The sequence below is a fragment of the Anoplolepis gracilipes genome, chromosome 15 (assembly GCF_047496725.1).
Source record: "Anoplolepis gracilipes chromosome 15, ASM4749672v1, whole genome shotgun sequence".
Classification (NCBI taxonomy): Eukaryota; Metazoa; Arthropoda; class Insecta; order Hymenoptera; family Formicidae; genus Anoplolepis; species Anoplolepis gracilipes.
In genome coordinates this window covers 6,377,979-6,402,383 of record NC_132984.1, presented here as the reverse complement: position 1 = coordinate 6,402,383, position 24,405 = coordinate 6,377,979, and the positions used below count along the sequence as shown (strand labels likewise).

At 32.2% G+C, this 24,405-nt stretch overlaps 1 protein-coding gene and 1 pseudogene across 9 annotated transcripts in view; both read left to right on the top strand.

The window, feature by feature from the left end:
• Positions 1-24,405, top strand: part of LOC140674183 (uncharacterized) — a 257,866-nt pseudogene that overhangs the window by 29,198 nt on the left and 204,263 nt on the right.
• Positions 5,226-24,405, top strand: part of Nhe3 (Na[+]/H[+] hydrogen exchanger 3) — a 65,968-nt gene continuing 46,788 nt past the window's right edge. For 7 of the 9 annotated variants that reach the window (XM_072907053.1, XM_072907052.1, XM_072907049.1 and 4 more), the window contains exons 1-2: positions 5,226-5,374; positions 6,694-6,820. In XM_072907053.1, coding sequence (XP_072763154.1) covers positions 6,758-6,820 — 63 coding nt within the window. In that variant the 5' untranslated portion in view covers positions 5,226-5,374; positions 6,694-6,757. Of the gene's footprint in view, positions 5,375-6,692; positions 6,821-24,405 lie in introns of those variants that run through there. The other 2 variants (XM_072907056.1, XM_072907055.1) reach the window with 1 other exon arrangement.

Below are 24,405 nucleotides of genomic sequence, written 5' to 3'. Positions count from 1 at the left end.
CATTCCCTAAACTTTCTCAATCAATTTTGCAAGTCTTCATTGTGACATCCGCCATTAAAAAACTAATTATCTCACCCGATCGACATTTTTCTCAATGTACACACTTCAAGCTTCATTTTCGGTTTTTAATCACGATGCGATTATTGCCTATGTTATAAGCATTTAAAATTTCATAAATTTTTCCTATTTGTTCACTTTTTTAACGGAGAATATAGATAACTATAATTTGTATAATTTTTTTACATATTATTATATGACTATTAGTTTATATCATGAGATGCTCGATAAATTACCTTTATTGGTGCTGTAATATTAATATCTTCATTTTTTAGTATTTTTCTTATAATATTTAATTCCCACGGGTTTTTTTCCTCATTAGGTATTACTTGAAAGATAAGATCAGTTATTATCCAAGTTATTATCTAGAAAAACATAACAAAATTTTAATTATAAATATAAAAATACTTTATTCATTGCTTATAAAATGTATAGAGTCCTTTAATAAAAATAATTTTATAACAATTTACGTATTATTACGAAAAATTAAAATTTTCATCAACAAATTACAAATTTGTAAAAATGATATAATTTCACAATAAGTTTAATAAAATTGTAGTAAGTTATAAATAATAACATTTAAAATTTTTACAAGTCTCCAAAGCTTTTTACGAACATTTTTATAAGTAATAAAGTAAATAGAATATTATCATAAAAAGTACAACTATTCTGAACTAAGTTAATTTATGAAAAACTACATGGTTCAAATTTTAGACTCTAAACATAAAAATTATATGTTTCGTACATAAAAATTATATGTAGAAATAATCTAAAAAGTTGCAGTTAAAATAAAAAAATGAAAAAAAATATAGTTAGAATAATAGGAAATTATAGTTGCTTTTAGAATTTTTGCGTCAAAAATTACAAAATGATTTCCACTATGGTCATGGATTTAACGTATCATTTAGATCAAGATCGATAATTGATTGTTATCTTAATTATTAACTAAAATTAATAAAAATACGTATAAAAAACTATATGTAAAAAATTGCCAAACTGTACATCACTAAATAGATCTTCACAAGATAAAGAATTATATCTTCCTCTGACAATGACAAAAAGTAAATTCTCGAAATAATCGATTTCGTGGTCTCTGATATTTCTGATTATCATAAAATACTCTGCATGATACCAATATTTTCCAATATCACTGAAAATAATAAAAAATATACGTGTGTATATGTATTATATATATATATATATATACACAATATACAAGGTATCCAAAATGAATGATGGGGGTTCAGTCGATTTTATAAATACAAACTCAATATTAACATGAAATTTTTAGTAATAATCAACTAAAACAGTTTCTCTACCTATTCAGTAAATTTCGATATGTCCTATTAATGGCATGACACATCTTATAATTTCAACACTTTTCATATTCTATACTAAATCCAAATTCTAAAAATCAGAATATCTACTTCTTACAATTGTTTTTATGATTCTATCCTTGAGATTACGTAAATTTATGATTTTTCACACTGTACATAACATTTCTCAGGTGTCTTTATAAGAAAACCTTCTAAACTGTTGTTAAGTAAAGTTAATTACATCTTATCATTAAACAGACACAAATCTGTGACTCTCGTTCAACGAGGATAAAAAATGTGAAAATCAGAGATTTATGCTATCTCAAAAATAAAATCATAGAAACAATTGCAAGAATTACACAATATGTTCTGCATATAATATAGAATATGAAAAGCGTTGAAACTAGCACATATCAAAATACTAAATACATAATAAAACTGTTTGAGTTGCTGATTATGACTAAAATAAAATTATGCCAATCTTGAAAACAAGAAAGTTTAACAAATTTTTCAATTAAAATTATACGTACTATTTTGGCTTCCATATGATGGCAATACTTTGTTTTTCTCTGTAAATCAAATCATATGGTATTTTTTCCATCTTCAGAACGTATGCCAAGCCTTCTGGCTACGTGGTAACATATAAGAGGTCGCAAATACTTATCACAGCGTTCTATAAACTATATTAAAATATAAATATATAAATGTTAAAAAATTTTATATTATCATATTTTATTAATCATATTTTATTAATCATATTTTTTTATTTTATAAGATATAAAAAACATAGGGTAAATGTGTCAATTACTGTGGGCCAACTAGTTACTGTGCCCTTAATTTATTTTCCTACATAATAAAATCAAATATTATGAAATTATGGATATTAATTTTTTTTTTAATTCAATTTTTATGTTGGTATATATTAAAATCATATGTATGACATATTTATATTTTTTAAATACTGAAAATAATAAAATTTTTGATACCTGATGTAGCTTGTTGCTCATGTTAATCTTGTTCAAAAGCTTAAGAAACAGCAATATATTTGCGTCGATATGTAATAGATTAACATACATCAGAACGTAAAAAAGTAAATATTACATTATTAAAACCTATATAGATTATGAATAAATAACAGTTTAATTAATTTTTGAAATATATAACTTTATTTTTAATGAATCCAATAATTAGTAAGAATTCCGTACTTGTTTCAATTACTGCGTGTCTAGTAATTGAACAATTTTTTTGTCGATGTGGTAATTATTGTGCTCTCTCGCAGTACGATTGTTCACAGTATTTGAAGCACCGTATTTGGGAAGAGGGCACAGTATATCAGACACAGTAATTCATTTTTGCGATTTTTAGGTGTCTAGTAACTGACTCAAATCTTTCTTAATTTATTTTAATTATTTTTCAGTTTTTTTTTAAATATTTTAATTACAAAAAAATTTATAATATTAAAAAACCATTGAATTATGAAATGAATACTTTGAGAAGTAAAAAAAATTAGGGAAACTCTTTAAATTAATAAAAATCATCGAGCATCAGCTTAAGGAGCACAGTAATTGGCACACTTACCCTAGTTATGCTCGCACATCGCTTAACAAACTATAATTATAATATTTAACATAATCTAAATTCACTCAAAAAAATATTTTGCCAATGTAAATAGATTTCTAGACGTCTCAATTAAAATTTATTGATATTTTTTGCATCTGTTAGTGTTAGAATATTGTTTGTCACGTATAGAATTTATAGCAGCAATAGTTTAGCAATATCTCTAGACAATTTAGATCCTATTGCTAAATATTAATCACAAATATAATTGTTCTTGACAATAGGTCTTAAAGATAGACACCACAGAAAATATTTCTGTCTAAAACACTAATAGTACAGATATAGATTCTGAATCGTATACTGAATCGTATTCCAAGCATCGACAATTTAACATTTCTTTTATACCGAAATTATAGTTGGTCCATTATGGTGTGATTTAGCACGAAACAAGCTTACGTGCTTTATAGGCTGTGTTTCAAAATTCACTGCCAGCATATTATCATCTTCGTCTAGTATTTAGTGAACAACAAGGTTGTTTGATTGACGATATGCTGATAGTTTTTATGTTATCTTAATCTATGATTAAGCACAAATAGTTGACCATTAAATAAAAACAAACCTGAGACAATGCAAGTTTACATTGCCTCTCACTTTGTTTTCCGATAATTTTTTAACTTTTTTTATCAAATTTTAAAAGTTTAAGAGTTTTACAATAGTTTTACAAAAACTTCTACGCAAAAAATTATTAAAATATTTATTTAAAAAATTAAATCGCACGAGACGCCAGATGCATATAAGTACAGAAATAAAGATCGTATTTCGATATTTCTATTAATAATAATTTTCATATGTATAAAATTTTTTCAAAATTATAATTAATTGCCAATAATTATAAAATTTTATTTGAAAGTCTATAAATTATCAAAATATGACCAGCTTCTGTACTTATAATGTTTCGAGAGCGATTTAATTTGTTTAATAAATATTCTAAAAGTTTTGGAAATTAAAAGCAATCTATCGAATAAAAAAAAGACTGCAAATAAGACTCTTCGGTCCGATTGCATCAACATTATTTTGGCTTTAAACAAGACTTAAATATATGTCTGTCTTTATTTATTTAGAAAGAAAGATAAAGATAGACACATGTTTAAGTCTCACTTAAATTCAAAATAATGTTCTCAGGGTATGCTGAGCGCTATATACGTCGCGCGCTTATACGCTGAGCGTTTTTAATTAATATTTTAATAATTATTGTGAAAATCGCAAAATAATACAGGACTTTTATGTTCAGTTTGATCTGCTCTATCTGCCCTAGAGAGTTGGGACGATTATTACCGGACATCTTGTAGATATGTATAATATTGTTCGCTAAGCGTTTTAAATTAATATTTTAATAATTATTGCGAAAATCGCAAAATGTATAATATTGTTCGCTAAGCGTTTTTAATTAATATTTTAATAATTATTGCGAAAATCGCAAAATGGTAGAGAACTTTTATGTTCAGTTTGACTTGCTCTATCAGCCCTAGAGAGGCGGTGCGATTATTCCCGGATATCTTGTAGATATGTATAATATTGTTTGCTAAGCGTTTTTAATTAATATTTTAATAATTATTGCGAAAATCGCAAAATGGTAGAGAACTTTTATGTTCAGTTTGACTTGCTCTATCAGCCCTAGAGAGGCGAAGCGATTATTACCGGACACTTTGTATATATACATATATAATATCGTTTGCTGAGCGTTTTTAATTAATAGTTTAATAATTATTGTGCAAATCGCAAAATGGTAGAAGACTTTTATGTTCAGTTTGACTTGCTCTATCTGCCCTTGAGCTATGGGGCGGTCGCGACCAGACATCCTGTATATATATATATATATATATATATATATATATATAATATGAAAAAGCAATTTAACTGGCGCGAATCAGCCCGACACGGCGTGATCGGAAAGTTATCGAAATGCGCAAATCCACAGACCGTTGAATGATCTTCGCGCAAAGAAGCAGGGTTGTCGCACCCCCAAGAGACGCCCTGCGGACTTTTTTGGCGAAGAAGTTGGCGTATCACGACTGGCTATGATCATCGACGATGGATCCTAATAATATTTCTGATCGAGATAGAAAATTCCGATCTTAGCAAAAAGCCCTTTGAAAGAATTTCGACATATCTGACGTGTCGTAATCGGGGGTGCGTATACTATCGATACTTTCTTCAGCGCGCGGCTCGCCAGCGAGACGGCGTGTCACTACGTAATTGGCCATAATTACGCACCCCGTGTGCGCAGGATTAATCGGGCTATCGATCCGGGATAGAAGGATCCGCGCTCAGTCTGGTGCGAGCACTTGAAGAATCCAAGAGACCCCATCGAGCAAAGATCGAGCGAATCTCAAGAACAGGACGGAGATATCGGACCCCAGGACTCGTGAACGTGTATTGTGCCGGTGAGTTATCTGCACAGATTTGTATATATTACTAACTGCTAACTCCTTAAGATAAATATTTAATTATTAATAATATAATTAGATAATTTTATAAATTTTTTAAAATTTTTATTTGCGACAGAAAAAGACTTTTAAGAGATGAAATTACTCTCGATATATAAAGTAGTTTTTACGAGAAAAAGCTTTGTATAAAACATTTTTTGATATCTCTAATAATTTTCGAGATATAGCGAGAAAAGGAAAAAGCCGTTTTATGTGTATATGAGGAATGATGTCATCTCTTAAAAATGCTTTTCCGTCGCAACTAAAAATTTGTAAATCCATTTATTTGTTCATTTTCTAAACTTTTTAAAAAAATTTTAATAGTTTTTTATATACCTTTTTTCGTGTCTCAAATTTGTTTTAGTCTTATATAATACTGATGACAAATGTTATCTTAAAAAACCAGAGAAAATAACTACTTATTTTAAATACAGCACTTATATTAAACTACTATTAAAATTTAATTTATTATTAATCATAATAACATTTTTTTACGATTAAAATTGTACAAAAAGTGACATTTTTAATTAAATATAAATTAGAAAAAAATTATTAAATGTCAAAATAATATTTAAACTTTACATGTGTGAACATAATACTTTAATATGCAATAGTTATTACAAATTGTTGTGTAATAATGGAATTACTGCAAATGTATTATTTATTGGTAAAATTAGAATTTCTTAAAAAAACAGTTATTTTCTTTGAGCTAGTGATATTGTAAAATTTTCAAAAGACATTTTTTTATAATATCTGTAATATCTAAATTTTTCCATTTTTATTAAAGAGTTGTCATCTTTTTCACGTAAATGTGGGCAACTCAATATTGAAAACAGAGTATCAGAAAATATAAAATTATACTAACGGAATTGTGTCTTCGTGTCGCGCTTGTTTCAAATGAAAAATAAGGTCATCGCGTTATTGTTCGGTTTCGTTGTCTTTGGTTTTTCTTGCATTCTGTTGACTTCGCAAGGTATTCTCGCGTTTATGTTTACGATTTGTATAACTTTGAGAAGCTATATATCCCCGAATTTAGGAATAATATAGTCTATTCACATTAAATTCGGAGGCTCACAAAAAATACGAAATATTGACCTAAATAACTTTCATTTAATTTAGTACTAATTTATGTGCTAATTTGTAAGCTATATAAATTAAATAAAACTCTATTTTGCTATAAATGATTATAATTTTTTAACAATTTTTCTTGACTTATTTTCATTGGAAAACATGGCCTTTCATTGTAATTAGTATATTTATAATTTGCATTTCTATAGAACTGGATTTCACCTGAATGAGGGAGTGCGAGAAACCCATGCGGATAACGAGCAGAGAAAGTCAATGAACTCAGGAACAGGACAGATAAGTCGAACTCCAGGACTCTCGGGAACGTGTATTGTACCGGTGAGTTATCTGCATAGATTTCTATATTACTAACTGCTAATTCCTTAAGATAAATATTTAATCATTAATATAATTAGATAATTTTATAAATTTATAAATTTTTATTTGCGACAGAAAAAGACTTTTAAGAGATGAAATTACTCTCGATATATAAAGCCGTTTTTACGAAAAAAAGCTTTGTATAAAACATTTTTTGATATTTCTAATAATTTTCGAGATATAGCGAGAAAAGGAAAAAGCCGTTTTATATGTATATGAGGAATGATGTCATTTCTTAAAAATGCTTTTCCGCCGCAACTGAAAATTTATAAATCCATTTATTTGTTCATTTTCTAAACTTTTTAAAAAACTTTTAATAGTTTTTGATATATCTTTTTTCGTGTTTCAAATTTATTTTAGAATGTCTTAATAAAATATCTTTTCTTGAAAAATAAATGTTGCAAACATTTTAAAGGAGATCGTTTCTTTGTTGGTTGTTTGATTGAACTGACCTTTCTTTTTTTTTAATTGGCTTTTATTTTTTGTTCTCAGTTTCTTTCTTTTTTTGCACTCCTTTACGAAATTTCTATAACTAAATTGTTATAAATGCATATTATTATAAACTGTTAGAAATATATATTATTTATTTATTATTTTAAAAAGAGAATATTAAAAATTTAAGGAATAACCCACTATACAAAGTAACGTATTTAATACGTTTCAATAATGTTTCTTTGTGAATTGTTTTAGAGATGTATATAGAAACATTTTAGAAAGATAACAACGGTTAATGTCCGCATTCAGGTACTTATATATAAAACATTATAGAAACATTTCTTGATATTGTATCATAAACATTTTGTGGAAATATATTTAAATTTTACTATGATATATTGCCATAATATATTTATAGCTACATACACAATAATACATTTATAGTCAATAGTAAAACTTTTAACTACATAATATACCAATTTAAACTATTTTCAAGTATAATATATATTGTTATTTTAATATATTATATGTAAAAATAGATTAAAGTCAACAAAGTTATGTTGTTAAAAGTTTTTACTAACAACAATTATATTATACATAATTGCTTATATACATATATTCGGAATTGAAATGGATGGAATAATAACATTTCATGAAATAATACATGGATTAATACATTTATTTATTTAATTGTATAAGTATAACTCGCGATTTTCATTTTTTTCTAAAATGTGAAATGAAACTTTTTTATTTCTTAATCTACGGCCTAATTGAGATTTCGATTCGGTATTGCTTTTGTCTTCCATTAACCTTCTCTTCTTTTGGAGGGCATGTTCATATGAATCTATAAAAATTAATTTTTTTCAAGATGTCATTAATATTTTGCACACACACAAAATAAAAATTTATATACATACGAGGTGTCAAAAGTTCCAATCAAACTTTGTGATTTAATAAAAAATCTGAATAGAAAGTTTTCTTTAAAACATATGTAAAAATTCCTGGAAAAATGCTCAAATACATTTTTAAACCTTTTTTAGACCTAAATTTAACTATTTATAAAAGCATTTCTAGATGTTTATTAAAAGTAATTTGTTCATAAGTGGCTGAACCGTTTGGCATCACCCTGTATACATATATACTTACATACAGCCATACATACAATAAATACATACACAAAATAATAATAAAATTATATTTGTATGCTGCTCTTTACTATTAATTATGTAAGCAAATATACTTACCATATTTATCAATTACGATAACCGGGTGCATAATCCAATCATTCTGAGATTTTTTACATTTAATGATGCAATTTCGAGTATCTTTTTTAGATCAGTAGGAATATTTTCTTTTAACCATATAGTTTGTACTACAGAATATATTTCGTCTCCCTCGTACTCGGTATTAAATTTTACAACAGAATAAAGTAACTGCAAACAATATATCATTTAAAAATGCAAATTTTAAAAATTTAATTATACTTATAACAGTTTATTTATTCATACTTAACTTAAAGATACTTTCTCATATAACACTGATGACAAATGTTATCTTAAAAGACCAGGGAAAATAACTACTACTGTTATTTTATATATAGCACTTATATTAAACTACTATTAAAATTTAATTTATTATTAATCATAATAACATTTTATTACGATTAAAATTGTACAAAAAGTGACAATTTTAATTAAATATAAATTAGAAAAAAATTATTAAATGTCAAAATAATATTTAAACTTTACATGTGAACATAATACTTTAATATGTAATAGATATTACAAATTGTTGTGTAATAATGGAATTACTGCAAATTTATCATTCATTGGTAAAATTAAACATTATATTTTTATATCTTTACAATCAAATGTTGCTGTATTTGATGTTTCATGTATCATTCAACGACTTTTATAGCTAAACTAAATGAAGGCTTTTCTATGAAATTTGATATATTTTGAAAAATTTTTCCAGTTATTTTTATGTCATTACTTTCATTTTTATAAATATTTGAAATAAGCATATAATTAGAATTTCTTAAAAGAACACAGTTATTTTCTTTGAGCTAATAATATTGTAAAATTTTCAAAAGACATTTTTTTATAATATCTATAAATTTTTCTATTTTCATTAATTATTAAAGAGTTGTCATTTTTTTCACGTAAATTAAACTTGTTAGCAGATGTTAGCTTTCTATCTTCAACAACTCTATTATATATTTATTGTAAGGGATACTGTGCATTCTTCATTTTTTCTTTTTATCTGACTCAAATAACTTTTGAATTTAAATGCACTAAAATTATCAAGTTTTCCAAATAATAATACATCATCGCAAAGATGCAAGAGATTATGCACGTTATATGTTTCTTACCATATATTTTTTTACTTTTCAATAAAATATCGAATTAAAGATTTTGCATATGCATTAAGCCTAATACACTCTGATGAACTGATAAAATTCTTATAGCGATGTGTAAGCATAAAAAATGTTATTCAATATTAGGCAATTTTCCTTGCAATGCAACAGGATCTGTATATAAAAGTGTGGGATAATATTTTCTTGCTATCTATTAAATAGTTAAACTATCCCGAAAGAAAAGGGACACTAATCAAACGGAAAATTAAATCACCTCAAAAAAAAACCTCGCGATAAAACTGCACACACACTAATGTCTTAATGTCTTCTCCTGATGTGTCATAATATTTATTTTTTTGCTATTCAATTGTCGCGGACTTATGTCGCGCTCTCATGTATGCATACGCGCGTCGCGCATTTCGCTGCCAATCATGCATCAATCATACGTACACACCAATCACGCGTACATAAAACAAATGCATCTTCTTTTTCTCTCACACACACACACTCTCTCTCACACTCGGCCATTCTGACCGGACACTCGCCCCGAATGTCCGCTGCCTTTATCTTCTTCTTCACTCTGGTATAGGTCTTCGCCGTCATCGCTTGTCCAAGGCTTCATGGAATCAGCGGCAGATGAGGTCTGCTTGGGTCCTTCGCCTTCTCCTATCCGGCGCACTACGTAGCGATCATTGCGCAGGACTTTGATAATCTCATATGGTCCATAAAATTTATGAGTGAACTTAGAACCAGGTCCTAGTTGCGTACGACGAATGGCAACGATATCGTTTTCACGATATTGGAAGGCTTTCTTTCTGCCTTTATTGAAATTACGCTTGTTTTCTAATTGGGTTCGTTGGATGTTCTCTTTTGCTTGACGACGCAGTTCTTCTCGCTCATTGTCAAACGTGGTGATTAGCTCGTTGTTCAAGAGCTCTTTGATTTGTGGTCATCTGATAATCGTGCGTCTACTCCAAATATCAACCGAAAAGGTGTTGCTCCGGTGCTTCGATGCGGTGAAGTGTTGAGACATCTTTGTGCAACATCCAAATGTCGGTACCATTCGTTCGGGTTGGGCGCTGAAAGCTTTGTCAATAGCGGTATTAGAGTACGATTTACCCTTTCTACCTGACCATTGGCTCTGGGTATCCCCGTAGTCGTTAAAGTGTGTTCGATGCCCTCCTCACGGCAGTAAGTCTCGAACTCCTTGGAAGTAAACGTCGTACCTCTGTCGGAGATAATTCTTCGAGGATTGGTAAAGATATAGGCTTTCGTAGCCGGTCAATAACTTCCGCTGACGTCGTCGATTTTGTTCCATACAGCCAAACAAATTTGCTGAAAGCATCTATTAAAACAAGAATGTGCGCGTAAGACTTTTTGGTAGATGGCAACGGACCCAGGTGATCAATGTGGAAAGTATCAAAGGGTACGCTGCCTTTCTCGAGAGGATTAAGAAAATCTTCTTGTTTTCCTTGTCGTCGCTCGGCCAGGATACACGGAATGCAGTTCTGAATCACCTTTTCCACTTTTGATCTTAAACCAGGTATCCAGTAGTCGTTTTGGATGAGTGTCTCCGTTTTGTTCGTTGCGAAATGGCCTTGTTCATGCATCTTTCGTATTAGCTGCAATTGCATTGACCTAGGAATCACAACACGTACCTCGTCGCCGACATCTTTATATAGTAAACCGCGTTGCATAGTGTAACCCTTGAGTCGTCCTTCTCTCGCTTTCTCGATCTTTTCTTTTAGGTCGTCGTCGTCTTTTTGTGCATTCCTGAGCCGCGCCGTTAGACTTTCTGAACTCTCGTTGATCGTCAAACAGACAGGAAGCGGATTTCGACTTAAAGCATCGACGTGTCTCATGCTTCGTCCTGATCGGTGCTCTATGGAATATTGGAATTCCTCTAATAACAGCGCCCACCGCGCTACTCGAACGCAAAGGTCCTTTTTGCCCATCGTCATAGTAAAAGCCTTACAGTCAGTCACGATCTTGAAACGTATACCCAATAGGTATACTCGAAATCGCCGAAGAGCTCTGATGATAGCCAATACCTCGAGCTCGTAGCTTGAATATTTCTCCTCCGCCGGTGTGGTTTTACCACTCGCGAAATATACCGGATGTAGAAATCCATCGTCTTCGTCGCGTTGCAAAAGAATGGCTCCGTAGCCGTACTTTGATGCGTCAGTGTGGAGTTCCGTCTCAGCTTCCATTCGGTATAGATTAAGCACAGGTCGGCAACTAAGATGTGTCTTCAGAGACTCAAACGCCTCTCTTTCATCAGTATCAAAACTGAATTTGGCGTCGGCTCGTAAAAGGTTTGAAAGAGGTCGTGCGATTCTCGAATAGTTGGCAATAAATTTTCTGAAATAGCCCGTTAATCCCAGGAAAGCTTGCACTTGTCGAATGTTCATTGGTTCAGCAAAACGTTTGACTGCCTCAATTTTTCGTTCTGACGGCTGAACAGTACCATTTTCAATGATGTGACCCAGGAACTCAACGCGTCTCTTCAGAAAACAGCACTTCTTCCAGTTGATGTTCAGACCAGCCTTGCTTGCTCTCAAATATTATGCTTAGCCTTTTCAATCCATCTTCATGGTTGTTAGAGAGGACAATGAGATCATCCATATAGGTTAAAACTATTCCGTCTCGAATGGCGTTTCGAAAAATTGCGTTCACGTACCGTTGGAAAACTGACGGTGAGTTGCACAGACCAAAAGGAACGCGCAAAAATTCGAACTGTCCGTCGGGGATAATAAATGCTGTATACTTTATACTTGCGGGTTCAACTGGTACGTGGAAGAAATCATTTTTTAGATCAAGGGTACTGAAGACCTTCGCGCCCTGCAGCCGGTCCAGCTGGTCTTCAATTAGTGGCAACGGGTACCGATCTCGGACAATCTTCTTGTTGAGGAGTCGGTAATCCACACATAATCGATGCGTTCCATCCTTCTTTTTAAAGAGCACAGGGCTGGCGTATTCAGATGTTGAGGGTCGGACGATGCCTTGATTTTGCCACTCCGCGATCTGAGTGTTCACGATGTCTCTCTCGGCAGGCGCAAGACGCCTTGCTTTTTGATACACCGCTGTATCGTCTTTTAATACGAGTCTCATGGTTATGGTCGTCTCTGTCGTCTTATTAGGTTTGTAATTTTCGATCCACGCCGCAATTCGCTCCTTCGTATCTTTGTCTTCGATGTGAGAAAGATCAACCTTTTCGACATCATTTTCATCAAGCACATTAATCTGTAGAATCTCGGGTAAGTCCTCGTCGTCGGAGTCAATGTAAATCATACCCTTCCTTGCGTGAAAGTTTCTCGACCCTAGAAAATCGGCTCCAATTAATAATCTTTGGCGAGATACAGCATCTGCAACAACACGTATAAGAATTGAGAAATAATGTCCGTCTATTGTAATCTTCGTCTGAAATTCTCCCATGGCTGTGTGGGCGGGTGAGCCCATTCCTGTGAATCGCACTTCGGTCGGCTGAAGGGAAGGGGAACCTATTTTTGTGTATTCATCTTTGCACATTAGGGTCAGATCGCTTCCGGTGTCAATAAGCGCTTCGATGTTCTTGTCCAAAATCGTCACTGTTTTCGAATACTTCTTGTGCGGGATGTACGCTGCTGCGCAGACTTCCTTTATTGTCTCGTTTTTCTTTGGGCATTTCGGCGCGATGTGTCCATATTCGCCACAATTGAAACATTTCGGGCCCAATCCCTTCGAGGGACATTCCGCGCTCACGTGACCTGACAATCCGCAGTTGAAGCAGCTTTTACGATTTGTCTTCTTTCCATCGTTGACAGACTCATCCTTTTCGGCCTCCGCGCGCTTTCCACCACGCATAGACTTCGTTGACATGACACTTCGTTTTTCTTGCTGTGTTGAACTCACCGTCGGTTGCTCCCGTAATGTTATCTTGTCGAACGCATCAATTAGTGATTCTTTAGTCGTGAAGCACTGTATACGCGCCTGATTGCATAACGCTCGGTCGGGAATTCCCTCAATTAGATAATCTAACATATCGTCTTTGTCAATCGGTATATAATACTTCCTTTTGAGGCTGTAACTTCTCTGCCATAAAAGTAGCACATTGTTCCATAAGTTGCATTATGCAAGGTTGTTCTTCAAATTTGTCCAATTTTCTCTGCAGTTTATGTTGCTTCAGGAAGATAAAGACTTTCAGACTGTAATATTTGTCCGTTAAGTGTTTGCAAACAGATTTTCTGAAAAATTTACATATTAACTATGCGATATATACGTTAGTCCATAAAGTTAATAGTACCTTAATTTATATAATCTTACCGTGATAATTGAGTAAGCAAATTTTTAAGCTCATCCATTTCGAAAGAACTTGTTATATCTCTTTCATTTTTATACTTCTTCTTATCTAACGACATATTACCTACATCTAACCCACATAGGTGCCCCATTTGCATTACTTTATTGATTAATTGATAGTAAGAATTATTATGTTTAAGTTTTGTACCGTCTTGTAATTGTTTCATACAATAAATGCCCATTTTTATAAAGTTTAAACTTTTTTTATCTTTTTGTTCATTCTTTTCAGACTCTTTTTGTTCATTTTCCTTAAACTGCTTGTTATAATGTTTTCTAGCTGTAGGCCATCTGAAATTAAAATAAGTAATATTATCATGAATTTTTAAAAAACACTAAACTAATTGCATTAGTATAAGTTTTCAAAGAAGTAAACTGTTTAAATTGTGTAATATACATAATTACTCAAAATATCAACCTTCTTGTTTTAATATAAAATAAAGTATGCAGTATATAATCTTCAATTTAAATTGTAATTCTTATACACTAACAATATACAATAATATAAACAATAGACAGTATTATAGCCATATTCTGTAAATATGACAAATTATGACAAAAACTTTATTTATATTTTGTGTATTTATAATGCATCAAATTAATGAATTATTTTATAACATTATTAAATAAAATAATTTTACTATTAATACTTGCTAATAAAAATAAAGAAACAGGAAAATAGATGGGTGTTATCTCCAAAAATGTTTTGTTTGTTACAAAGGAAATACAAACTTTACCTATACTACTAATTAATTGAAGACCAAATTTAATTGATGAAAAAATTTATTGAAAATAATTGCACGTGCTCTTCATGTGATTTAACTTTCTTAATCTTTTCATGTTTTTTATTACATTTTTCACATTTTTTATATATTTTTGTTTTTATAAAATATGTGGGATATTTTCTTGCTATTTATTAAATAGTTAAACTATCCCGAAAGAAAAGGGACACTAATCAAACGGAAAATTAAATCACCTCAAAAAGAAACCTCGCGATAAAACTGCACACACACTAATGTCTTAATGTCTTCTTCTGATGTGTCATAATATTTTTTTTTTGCTATTCAATTGTCGCGGACTTATGTCGCGCTCTCATGTATGCATACGCGCGTCGCGCATTTCGCTGCCAATCATGCATCAATCATACGTACACACCAATCACGCGTACATAAAACAAATGCATCTTCTCTTTCTCTCACACACACACACTCTCTCTCACAAAAGAAATTTTTTTTTTTTTTTTTATTTCCAAAAATCAACGGACAAAGCTCCCTCTAGTACACTTTTAAAGGAATATACAACAAAATACAAAAATACAAAAATACAGTCTAAGAAATTTTCACTAATAGTATAGAATATAAAGACGATAATTAATGAAATATAATAAATTTGAGAAAACGGCGACTAAATCCAATGTGGGAAATTTCTTCTAATCTGATTTGGACTTGTGTGAAAAAAATCAATACGCGATGAGAATTCATTTGCTAACAAGCATAGCCGATCAAGTGGCTTATTTCTACCATAAGATGTTTTATGAGCCTCGACAGCAAATAGTTGATGTTGTCTGAGTGATCTGCCAGGAACGTGAAAATTTATATTTGATAAAAGTTCAGAACAATCGACACTCCCGTTTAATAATTTGCACATAAAAACTAGGTCTAGCATGATTCTACGGTCACTCAACGTTAGAAGCTCAAGATTGTCGCGCAATACATCATAGTTATGGTTAAAAACGGCCATGGGCTTTGCATAACAAAACTCATACGACGAATGAAGCGATGTTGAATTCTCTCAATTGACATATTATGATTTGCGTAGAAAGGTGTAAAAACAAATAACAGAAGCGAATTCTAATTGAGGCCTCACTAGGGAGCAATATAATAGTTTTAGTGTGTTAACATTGTTGAAAAACTTACAAGCACGATTTATGAAGCCCAATTTTTTAAACGCAGAGCAAGTAATGGATTTTATATGTTTATCGAACGACAAGTCACTACTAAACAAGACCCCCAGATCACGAATAGAGTCAACTGGCGAGAGGAGGGCTCCATTTAAAATATAATTTTGTATATAATTGTTATTTTTGCGACTAAAATGTACTACGTAACATTTAGGTATATTAAAATTGAGCCTATTTTGAGTGCACCACTTTTCTAAACTAATTAGATCTTGCTGAAGATAAAAGGCATCGACAGGGCTAGTAATTTGTCGAAAAATTTTTAAGTCGTCCGCAAAGAGTAAAAATTTTGAGTATTTGAAAGCTTGTTCAATATCGTTAATAAATAGGTTGAACAACAACGGACTCAAGTGAGATTCTTGAGGAACACCCGATGTGACTTTTATATTTCTAGAAAAGGTGTTAATTTTTACAGTTTGAATTCTGTCCGTTAAATAGTTAGAAATCCATTTTAATACGTTTCCATCAATACCAAGATTACGAAGCTTAGAGAAAAGAATTTTATGGTCAACACTGTCGAAAGCCTTTTTAAAATCAGTATATACTGCATCTACTTGCAGCCTCCTCTCAAGGGCTGTGACTATATACTCGTGATACAGCAAAAGATTTGTGGAGACCGATCGGCCCGCCACAAATCCATGCTGCTCTCCTATGATTACATTCCTTGCAAGTAATGATATCCTTACCGCGATAATATTTTCAAAAAGCTTAGGAAACATACATTGCTTACTAATGGGCCTGTAATTTGAGACCATACTCTTATCTCCACTCTTGAAGATTGGCACAACAATGTACACTTTCCAAGCCTCAGGAAAAATGCCACATGAAAGTGACTTATTGAATATTAGCCACAATGCTCTAGATAAGACATATTTGCATGATTTTATGAATAGCGGAGATATGCCATCAATTCCTGGATTCGAATTTAGATTTAATTTATTTATATGATTAAAGACCTCCCCTATGTTTATATTGAGGTTTAATATATCTAAATAATGTTTAGATTTTTCATCACCAGGAATTGGTTCGCCCTTAAAATCGCTTTTAATATACACAGATTCGAAAAAATCTGCAAAACAATCTGCAATAGATGGATCGCTCCTGAGGAAACAGCCGTTTTTACTAATACAAGACGGTGTTGAACTCTTATTTTTAATGTTGTTTATAAAACTCCAAAATATTTTCGCATTTTGAGAGATCGCCGATTCAGTTGTCCGCAGATACTTATTCCAGGCCCGTTTAGATAGAGTTTTACATTGAGATTTCAGATTTACAAATGATAGATAGTCAGAAAGTAAATTTGATGATTTAAATTTACGATGAGCTTTCTTTTTTTCTACTGTGAGAGATATAAGTTCCGCAGAAAACCAACTCGGATAATCAGATCTGCGTATTGTATACGTCGGTACATATAAAGTAATCACGTCATTTATGCGCTTGTATAGGAAGTCAACAGCATCGTCAACATCGCGACTCTCCAGTTCACTATCCCAAGAAATACTGCCCAAATACTCGTTTATCGCCTCATAGTCCGCACGCTTAAAATTTCTAACAACGTTAGACGATCCATCCGCACGTTCTCTAAATGACATAGGCAAGGCAAATTTAAGGGCTGGATGGTATTTGTAACAACCTATTAAAGGATCCAATGCTCTTTCGACAGATAAATTTAGTAAATTGGAAAATATCATATCAAGCATATTTCCATTCACATTACCGATAAAATTATGCTGATAAAGATTAAATTCATTAAAATAGTTTACGAGAACATTTGCTTGTCTAATCATACTACAAGGTCGAGTGACATCATAATAAAGAGAGCCATCCGTATCATTTCTAAAAATTACATGTGGAAGATTGAAGTCTCCAGCAATTATAAAATCGGCATCATTAGAGTTTAGCATAATATTCTCAATAGTATGGCAATGCATCTCGTAAACCATTTCTGCACAACATGGTGGTATATATGTACCACTGATAACGATACGCCTGTGGTTAAATTGTGTTTCAACTATTATATGCTCGATATCGGAAACAGACATATTTAACATTCTACTGCGAAAGCAATTTCGGATCGCGATCAAAACACCACCTCCGCGAGAACGGTCACAGTTTATAATCCTATCTGCTCTAAATACATTATAATTTTCAAATCCAAGCTCAGCGTCCGCAATGGACCACGTTTCAACTAATATAATAATATCATAGGTTTCCGAAGCAGAGCTCAAAGCACAACGCAAGTCAGATAATTTGGTTCTCAAACCACGAACATTTTGCACATAAATTAGAGGAAGCTTTAGGAGTTTTTTGGAATTTGAGATTTTACAATTCTTGGCACACCATCGATATAACGAATAGTCTTATTTTCGCCGGCTTCAACCATCTCCTTTAATTTCACTCTAAGTTCCTTTAAGTGAGTTTTCTGTTTCGCTGTTCTATCCTGAGAGATCTTCACAGGACCAGTATATATTCTTTTGTTCTTTAGAACATCCAATACATTGTGTTTAGAAGGAAGAGTAATTCGTACTGGCCTAGAATATCCTCGACGTTTTACCCCCAGTCTAGCAACCTTAATATTTGGTACGTCCCTAGGTAGGATTGTTTTTAATATATCCTTGACTAGGTCAGTATCCGAAATGTTTGAATCCGTAACGGATTCAGGCTCATCCATGTCAAAAAGAATTATGTTTTTCGATCTTCTTTCCCTCTCAGACATTTCGATTAATATCTCCTCTTCGTATGGTGTGGAGCTATTTACCACTTTCGCCCCGGAATTTTCAAGCTTATCGATCCTGCTTGATAGCTGTAGCAAATTATCGTTTATTTTTTTGATATCCGCTTTATAGCCCTCAAACAACTCCTTTCGAAAATCCGCGAATACCGATCGAAACTCAGAACGTAATTCCGCACGAATCATTTCCCGGATCTTATCCAAGCATGAATTGCTGACAGTATCAGTCTGGCGAGGATATTGAGAGCCACCAGCAGCACCACAATCCAAAAATTTGCTTCCTTGGTGTGGATGTCCCGTGCGAGAAATACAGCTCGGGTGCGATGCAACGTCGCATATACTGCAAACTATTGGTTTCACCACTACCGTACCACATCCTCCGCAGGTTTTTCTTCCATCCATTATTATTAATATTTAATTTTTTTAATTTTTACTTAGTTTCGTTTTGCTTCAAAAAGAAAAAAAAAATTGCCTAAGCAGGTAACGGTCTGCGGAGCGGAAAGAAAACACAACCGTCCTCTAGAGAAGACAAACAAGGACTTTGGAAATTGTCTAAATTCTGTTGTTTTCCAATGTTCTACATCTTTTTTAGCTCTTGATTGACGATAAAACTCCTGAGAGATATATTTTCGGAAAATTTTCATAGTTTTTGATATTGAATTTATATCATGATCATTTAATTTTAATTGACTTATTTCCTTTTTTCCAGTCCAAAACAATATAAGTGTTTTCATAATACCAAGGCATACTAAATGCATATAATCGAGAGGCACATTACTAACTAAACCAATATCTTTTCTAAAGGAGTAAAACCTTTATGATGTTCTTGTTGTGAATGTAAAGCAAAATTTTTATTAGTTCTTAATGTGACATCAAGTTCTGGAAATGTCATTTTGTCTAAGATATTTACCCTTTTGCGTACATTTATTGCCAAAATACCCTGTATGAGATTTTATTGATAGAACAAATGCTGTAGCAGGTGCCTCAAAAATAATTTTTTTTAATATTGGCCTAACAACTTTATTCTTTATAGTAATACCATCTCTTAAAAACTAATATTCTTTCACAAATAAATTTAAAAAATCCATTACCGATTCTGGTTTTTTAATGATAAATACCATGATAAATACCGACAATAAAAAGTTCTGAAACTTCTAATAAATTAATTGACATTAAAATAGGCCAAAATTGACTCTTTGATGATTTGCTCAATGGTAAGCCATCAATATTAATTGTTAACGGTTAAAATTTCTAAATTCTCTGTTAATGTATTTTTCATCTTTTCAATTATGCCTTTTTCAATACTTAAATGTATATCTACACCAGGTGGCACATTTACAATATTACATAATGAAGGAGTTTTTTGCAATGTTCTACAATCTTTTGGAACAAGCAAGTTTTCTGATTTCATTATTAATAATAATTTATTTGCAGAATTATGCAAGATATTATTTTTAATAATCCAATGAGCAATTTTATCTGTTAATGTAATTTTATTCTGCGACTTATATCTGCGAATACTTATATCTTTATCATTAAAATGTATTGGTTTAATTTCAGAAGAATTGCTAACTAAATTAATATTTTTATATCCATCGATATTACTTTTGTTTGCGTTTAAAATATTTTCATTAAAATTTCTGTCGGTTCCATAAATTATGCAACTGTGTGAGCAACAGTTGTGCTTTAGTTTATTTGAAAAATAAAATTATGAATTTATAAGTGGTGAATATATCATTGAAATAAGACTATGGGCTTTCGATTCAATTCTGCTAAAATTCTAATAAAATACAATAAAAATAAAGGATATAAAATAATTAAATATTAAATATAAATTTGATACTTATAAAGAATTATTTGATTTTCAGTGTAAAAATGGGAAGGAGACTTGTTATTCTTCCCATTCGTATCGAGTTGTACATTTATTTACTGTCCTCGTCATTTTCATGGCGATAGTGTCCCATGTCTCTCCATTTTTTCGAAAATCTTCTAGTAGTCTGTCTTATTCTGAACTCCATGATCTTATTTTATAAATTGTTAATCTTTTCCAGCGCCTCATGCAGTCGTAGGGTAATTTTTTAAATTTCTGACCAATATGGACTCACTTATTTCGAGAATTCCTAAATGAGGAATAAACTTCTTTAGACAAAGACCTCCATATAAATCGAATCTGCCGAACTAACTGCTTGACGGTCCATATCTTCTTTCCTCGGAGCTTAAACTTCATAAGCGCCCAAACATTTTCTATTGATTTGTATCTGGCGACTGTGAAGGCCAATCCGTCAACGTCATTTTCTTGTTTCCACGCAGTACAAAGTCTACTCCGATGTTTTAGATCATTCTCCTCTTGCAGTAGCCAATTTTCATTTTTCCTTGTAAACCACCTTTGGGCAGATGGTAATAAAGCCCTCTCATATATTTTGACCATTTTGGCAGCGTCCAAATTTTCTATGAAGATGTGCAAATTGCCACAAATCCCTGCTTTGAGAAACAGTCTCTCAAGCAGGCAGGTCATCAACGTTTTTGACGTCGGAATAGCGTTTCACCCACTTACTTACAAATGCCTTAGACTTTTTCATGTACTTAGCAGCCGCTCCGTACGACATTTTTGGTCCTTTCGGATGCAAACATAGAAACATGGCTTCGTAACGTGATACATACTTGACACTCATGTTGAGATATGTGCTTCTGTGACCAAGGTCAAACGATAACTAAAGATTTCTATACAAAGCATCTTGGGAGAAGGGTCCCGCTATCAGCTCACTTTCAAATGCCCTCTCTAACGATTTCTAGAAAAAAGTTTTGCCGTACACGCTCTTATCAAACAGACTGTACATTCATTTAGTGTCCTTGTCATTTTCTTAGCGATAATGTCCCACGTCTCTTCACTTTTTCGTAGATCTTCAAGTAGCCTGTCTTGTCCATGATCTTATTTTATAAATCGTTAATCTCTTCCAGCGCCTTTTACAGTCGTAGGGTGATTTTTTAATTCCTGACCAATATGGATCCACTTATTTCGAGAATTTCTAAATGAGGAATAAAATGTTTTCAGAGTTTCATTCTAAAAGCAAAAATTTTTTTCTTTAATAAAATTATTTATTTAAAATATCGTGTATATACATATATATATATCATTACCTTCATCTTGCTGCAACATATGTCCATTTTAATTGCGGAAGTTTGATTTCTATTTTCGAAATTTGATCTGCGACTGCCTGCTCTTCTTCAATTCAATCTTCAGTTACCGACTACCAGAATACTGCTTGTTTCCAAGCTTAGCTTGTTAGCCTGGATCAAGTAATGCTCAATATATGGTCCCTTCTTAGTTGGTAATCTCACCGAGAGAACCAATGTTTTACTCTGATTGTCGAATATACGACATCAATTGACGCGCCCGCCTCCCTGAACCACCCTTTTGCCCAGCTACATCTATCCCCTCCGTAGATCAGGGATGAAATTCCCGCAAGAATCTGGGTAAGATTTTTTTTTCTCATAACGTCCTTGTATATAGTCACCTTGTAAAATATTTTTTATCTAGACTTCGATAAGAATTGCTCATGCAGAAAGGCCGCCGCGCTCTATTTTCGATCGAGCATTCGGTTTTGCATGCTTATAAAGTCATTTAGTTATCTTGTACTTCGAAACAGTAACTTCATAAAATAAGTTAAAAATATTTCAAAAATCACTTAATATAATATGTTACGTCCAGACTCGGGAAGGATGAGTTAAAAGGAAGGGCGTAACAGCAAGCTCTCGAAACCGTGCGAGTCAGGTTTCGTGCAATGTAGGTTTCGAGTCGAACGAATTATCAGGTCCAAAAACAAGTCAACGATAATGAATATCGCTATTAGTTGTTGTTTCGGACATTCGTCGAAAGGTCCTTTTTGGTAAAGGAAATTAATCCTTATTACGCGAGATAAGACCAAGTGCGATCTTTCAACTGATTGAGGAGTTAGAAGTCACTGAGAGAATTGAGTTTAATTTTACATAAATTTATTCATAGTTTTTAAAAGTATATTACATAAAATTATTGCTAAGTTTGGTTATAAATATGTGTATATAATATACATGTGCTTACATGTGTTTGTTATTAATTTACAATCATTTTCTATTTTATGTCGCGTGAGTACGTGTGGTTGTGTGCGTGTATGTTTTAATCGCGAGTGTTAAATTAGTGCGGAGGACGTCAATCAGAATAGAGAGGGGAGAGAGATTCTACTATTAAATTTTAATTCTGATTGGAAGTTTACAATGATCTTATTAATAAGAAAATAAATATAAAGAAAAGAAATGCAAAATGAAGAAGTGTACAAGTGTGTGTATAGGCGAAGGAGACATTGGAGATTCTTTAAGGGTATGTCGGAAGGTGAAAGTCTTCGAATACTTTCGTGATGATATTCCAGAGGTCTTCTGAGGATATGGATGTTAATGATGGCAAACGTTGGAGTGATGGAGGTTGCGAAGGAGAAGGTGTTCGACGGGGAATTTTTCGTATTCACGGGCGGAAGGGTTCCGATTTATTAGTCCTTTTTGATAGTTTGACAAGTCAGGGGGAACGACGCCTAGGCAGTACTGATTGCTTCCAACGGTTTAAATATTTCCGCTCCTTAAGGCGTAACGACCGGCGAATTATTGGTTTGGGCACTATGCAATTTAAATACACGTAATAATAAGTAAATGAGGGAAGAAAAAGAAACGGAGCGGAACAAGAGGAAGAGTAAATAATATGGAAAATCCTCCGTGGTCCAATTATTGTCGGAGTGTTGCTGTGGATTTGCCGGTCCTGGTGGTTCACTGTTAAACTTTTGTCGTTCACTTCACAGAATGACTGGTTAATGTAGACTGGTGAAAGAGCTTGTGTGTTTTCTTCCAAAACCTTTCTTTTATATGGTTTTTGGAGCAAGATTATTGCTCATGTAGTTCTGAATCATATTATTTTCTGTGTTCTCTGCTGATAGTTCTATCGATTAGAAACTCTTCTAACGTTGTCAGGAACCCGTTTCCTGTTTTTTTAGGTGCTTCTGGTGCATTTGGAAATCATATGGAAAAGGATGTCTTTCATGATTTTGTGAGAGGAATTAGACTTAGGTATTAAGTGCATTATTATCATTTTCCAATAGATTAGAGTCGTACTGCCTTTTTCCGTTTTTTTATGATAACAAGTTGTTATCGCACGCTTATGATTTTGTGAGAGGACTTGGACTTTGATATTAAGTGTATTATTATAATTTTCTAATAGATTAGAGTCGTACTGTCCCTTTCCGTTTTTTATGATAACAAATTGTTATCGCGCTCTCAGTTGTTACTACGACAAATTGTTACCGCGAGAGTCGTTGAGACAGTATGCCCTAGTGAGTGTCGCAGTGTAGACAGTTAGTGTTAAAGTTCCGTGGAAGGAAGGAATCGTGCAGTCGAGACGACGTAACAAATATATTGAAAATTTTTCTTGAAATTTTATAAAAAATATTTTAGAAATTTTTCAGAAATATTTCTGTATTTAAAAAAAAATAAATTAAAAATTTTTACAACATGGGTTATGAAATAAGATATTTTACTAACTACAAACATAAAAAGCTTAAGCATGCATTTTTTCTTACGGTTACGTATAATATATTTATTTGCTATATGTTATAAGCGCCTGAAGCAAGAAATAAGCATGTATGTTATATATATTATACAGCTCGCATTAATATACGACAGAAGCGGCAAAGTTTGTGTATTTTTTGGCTGAT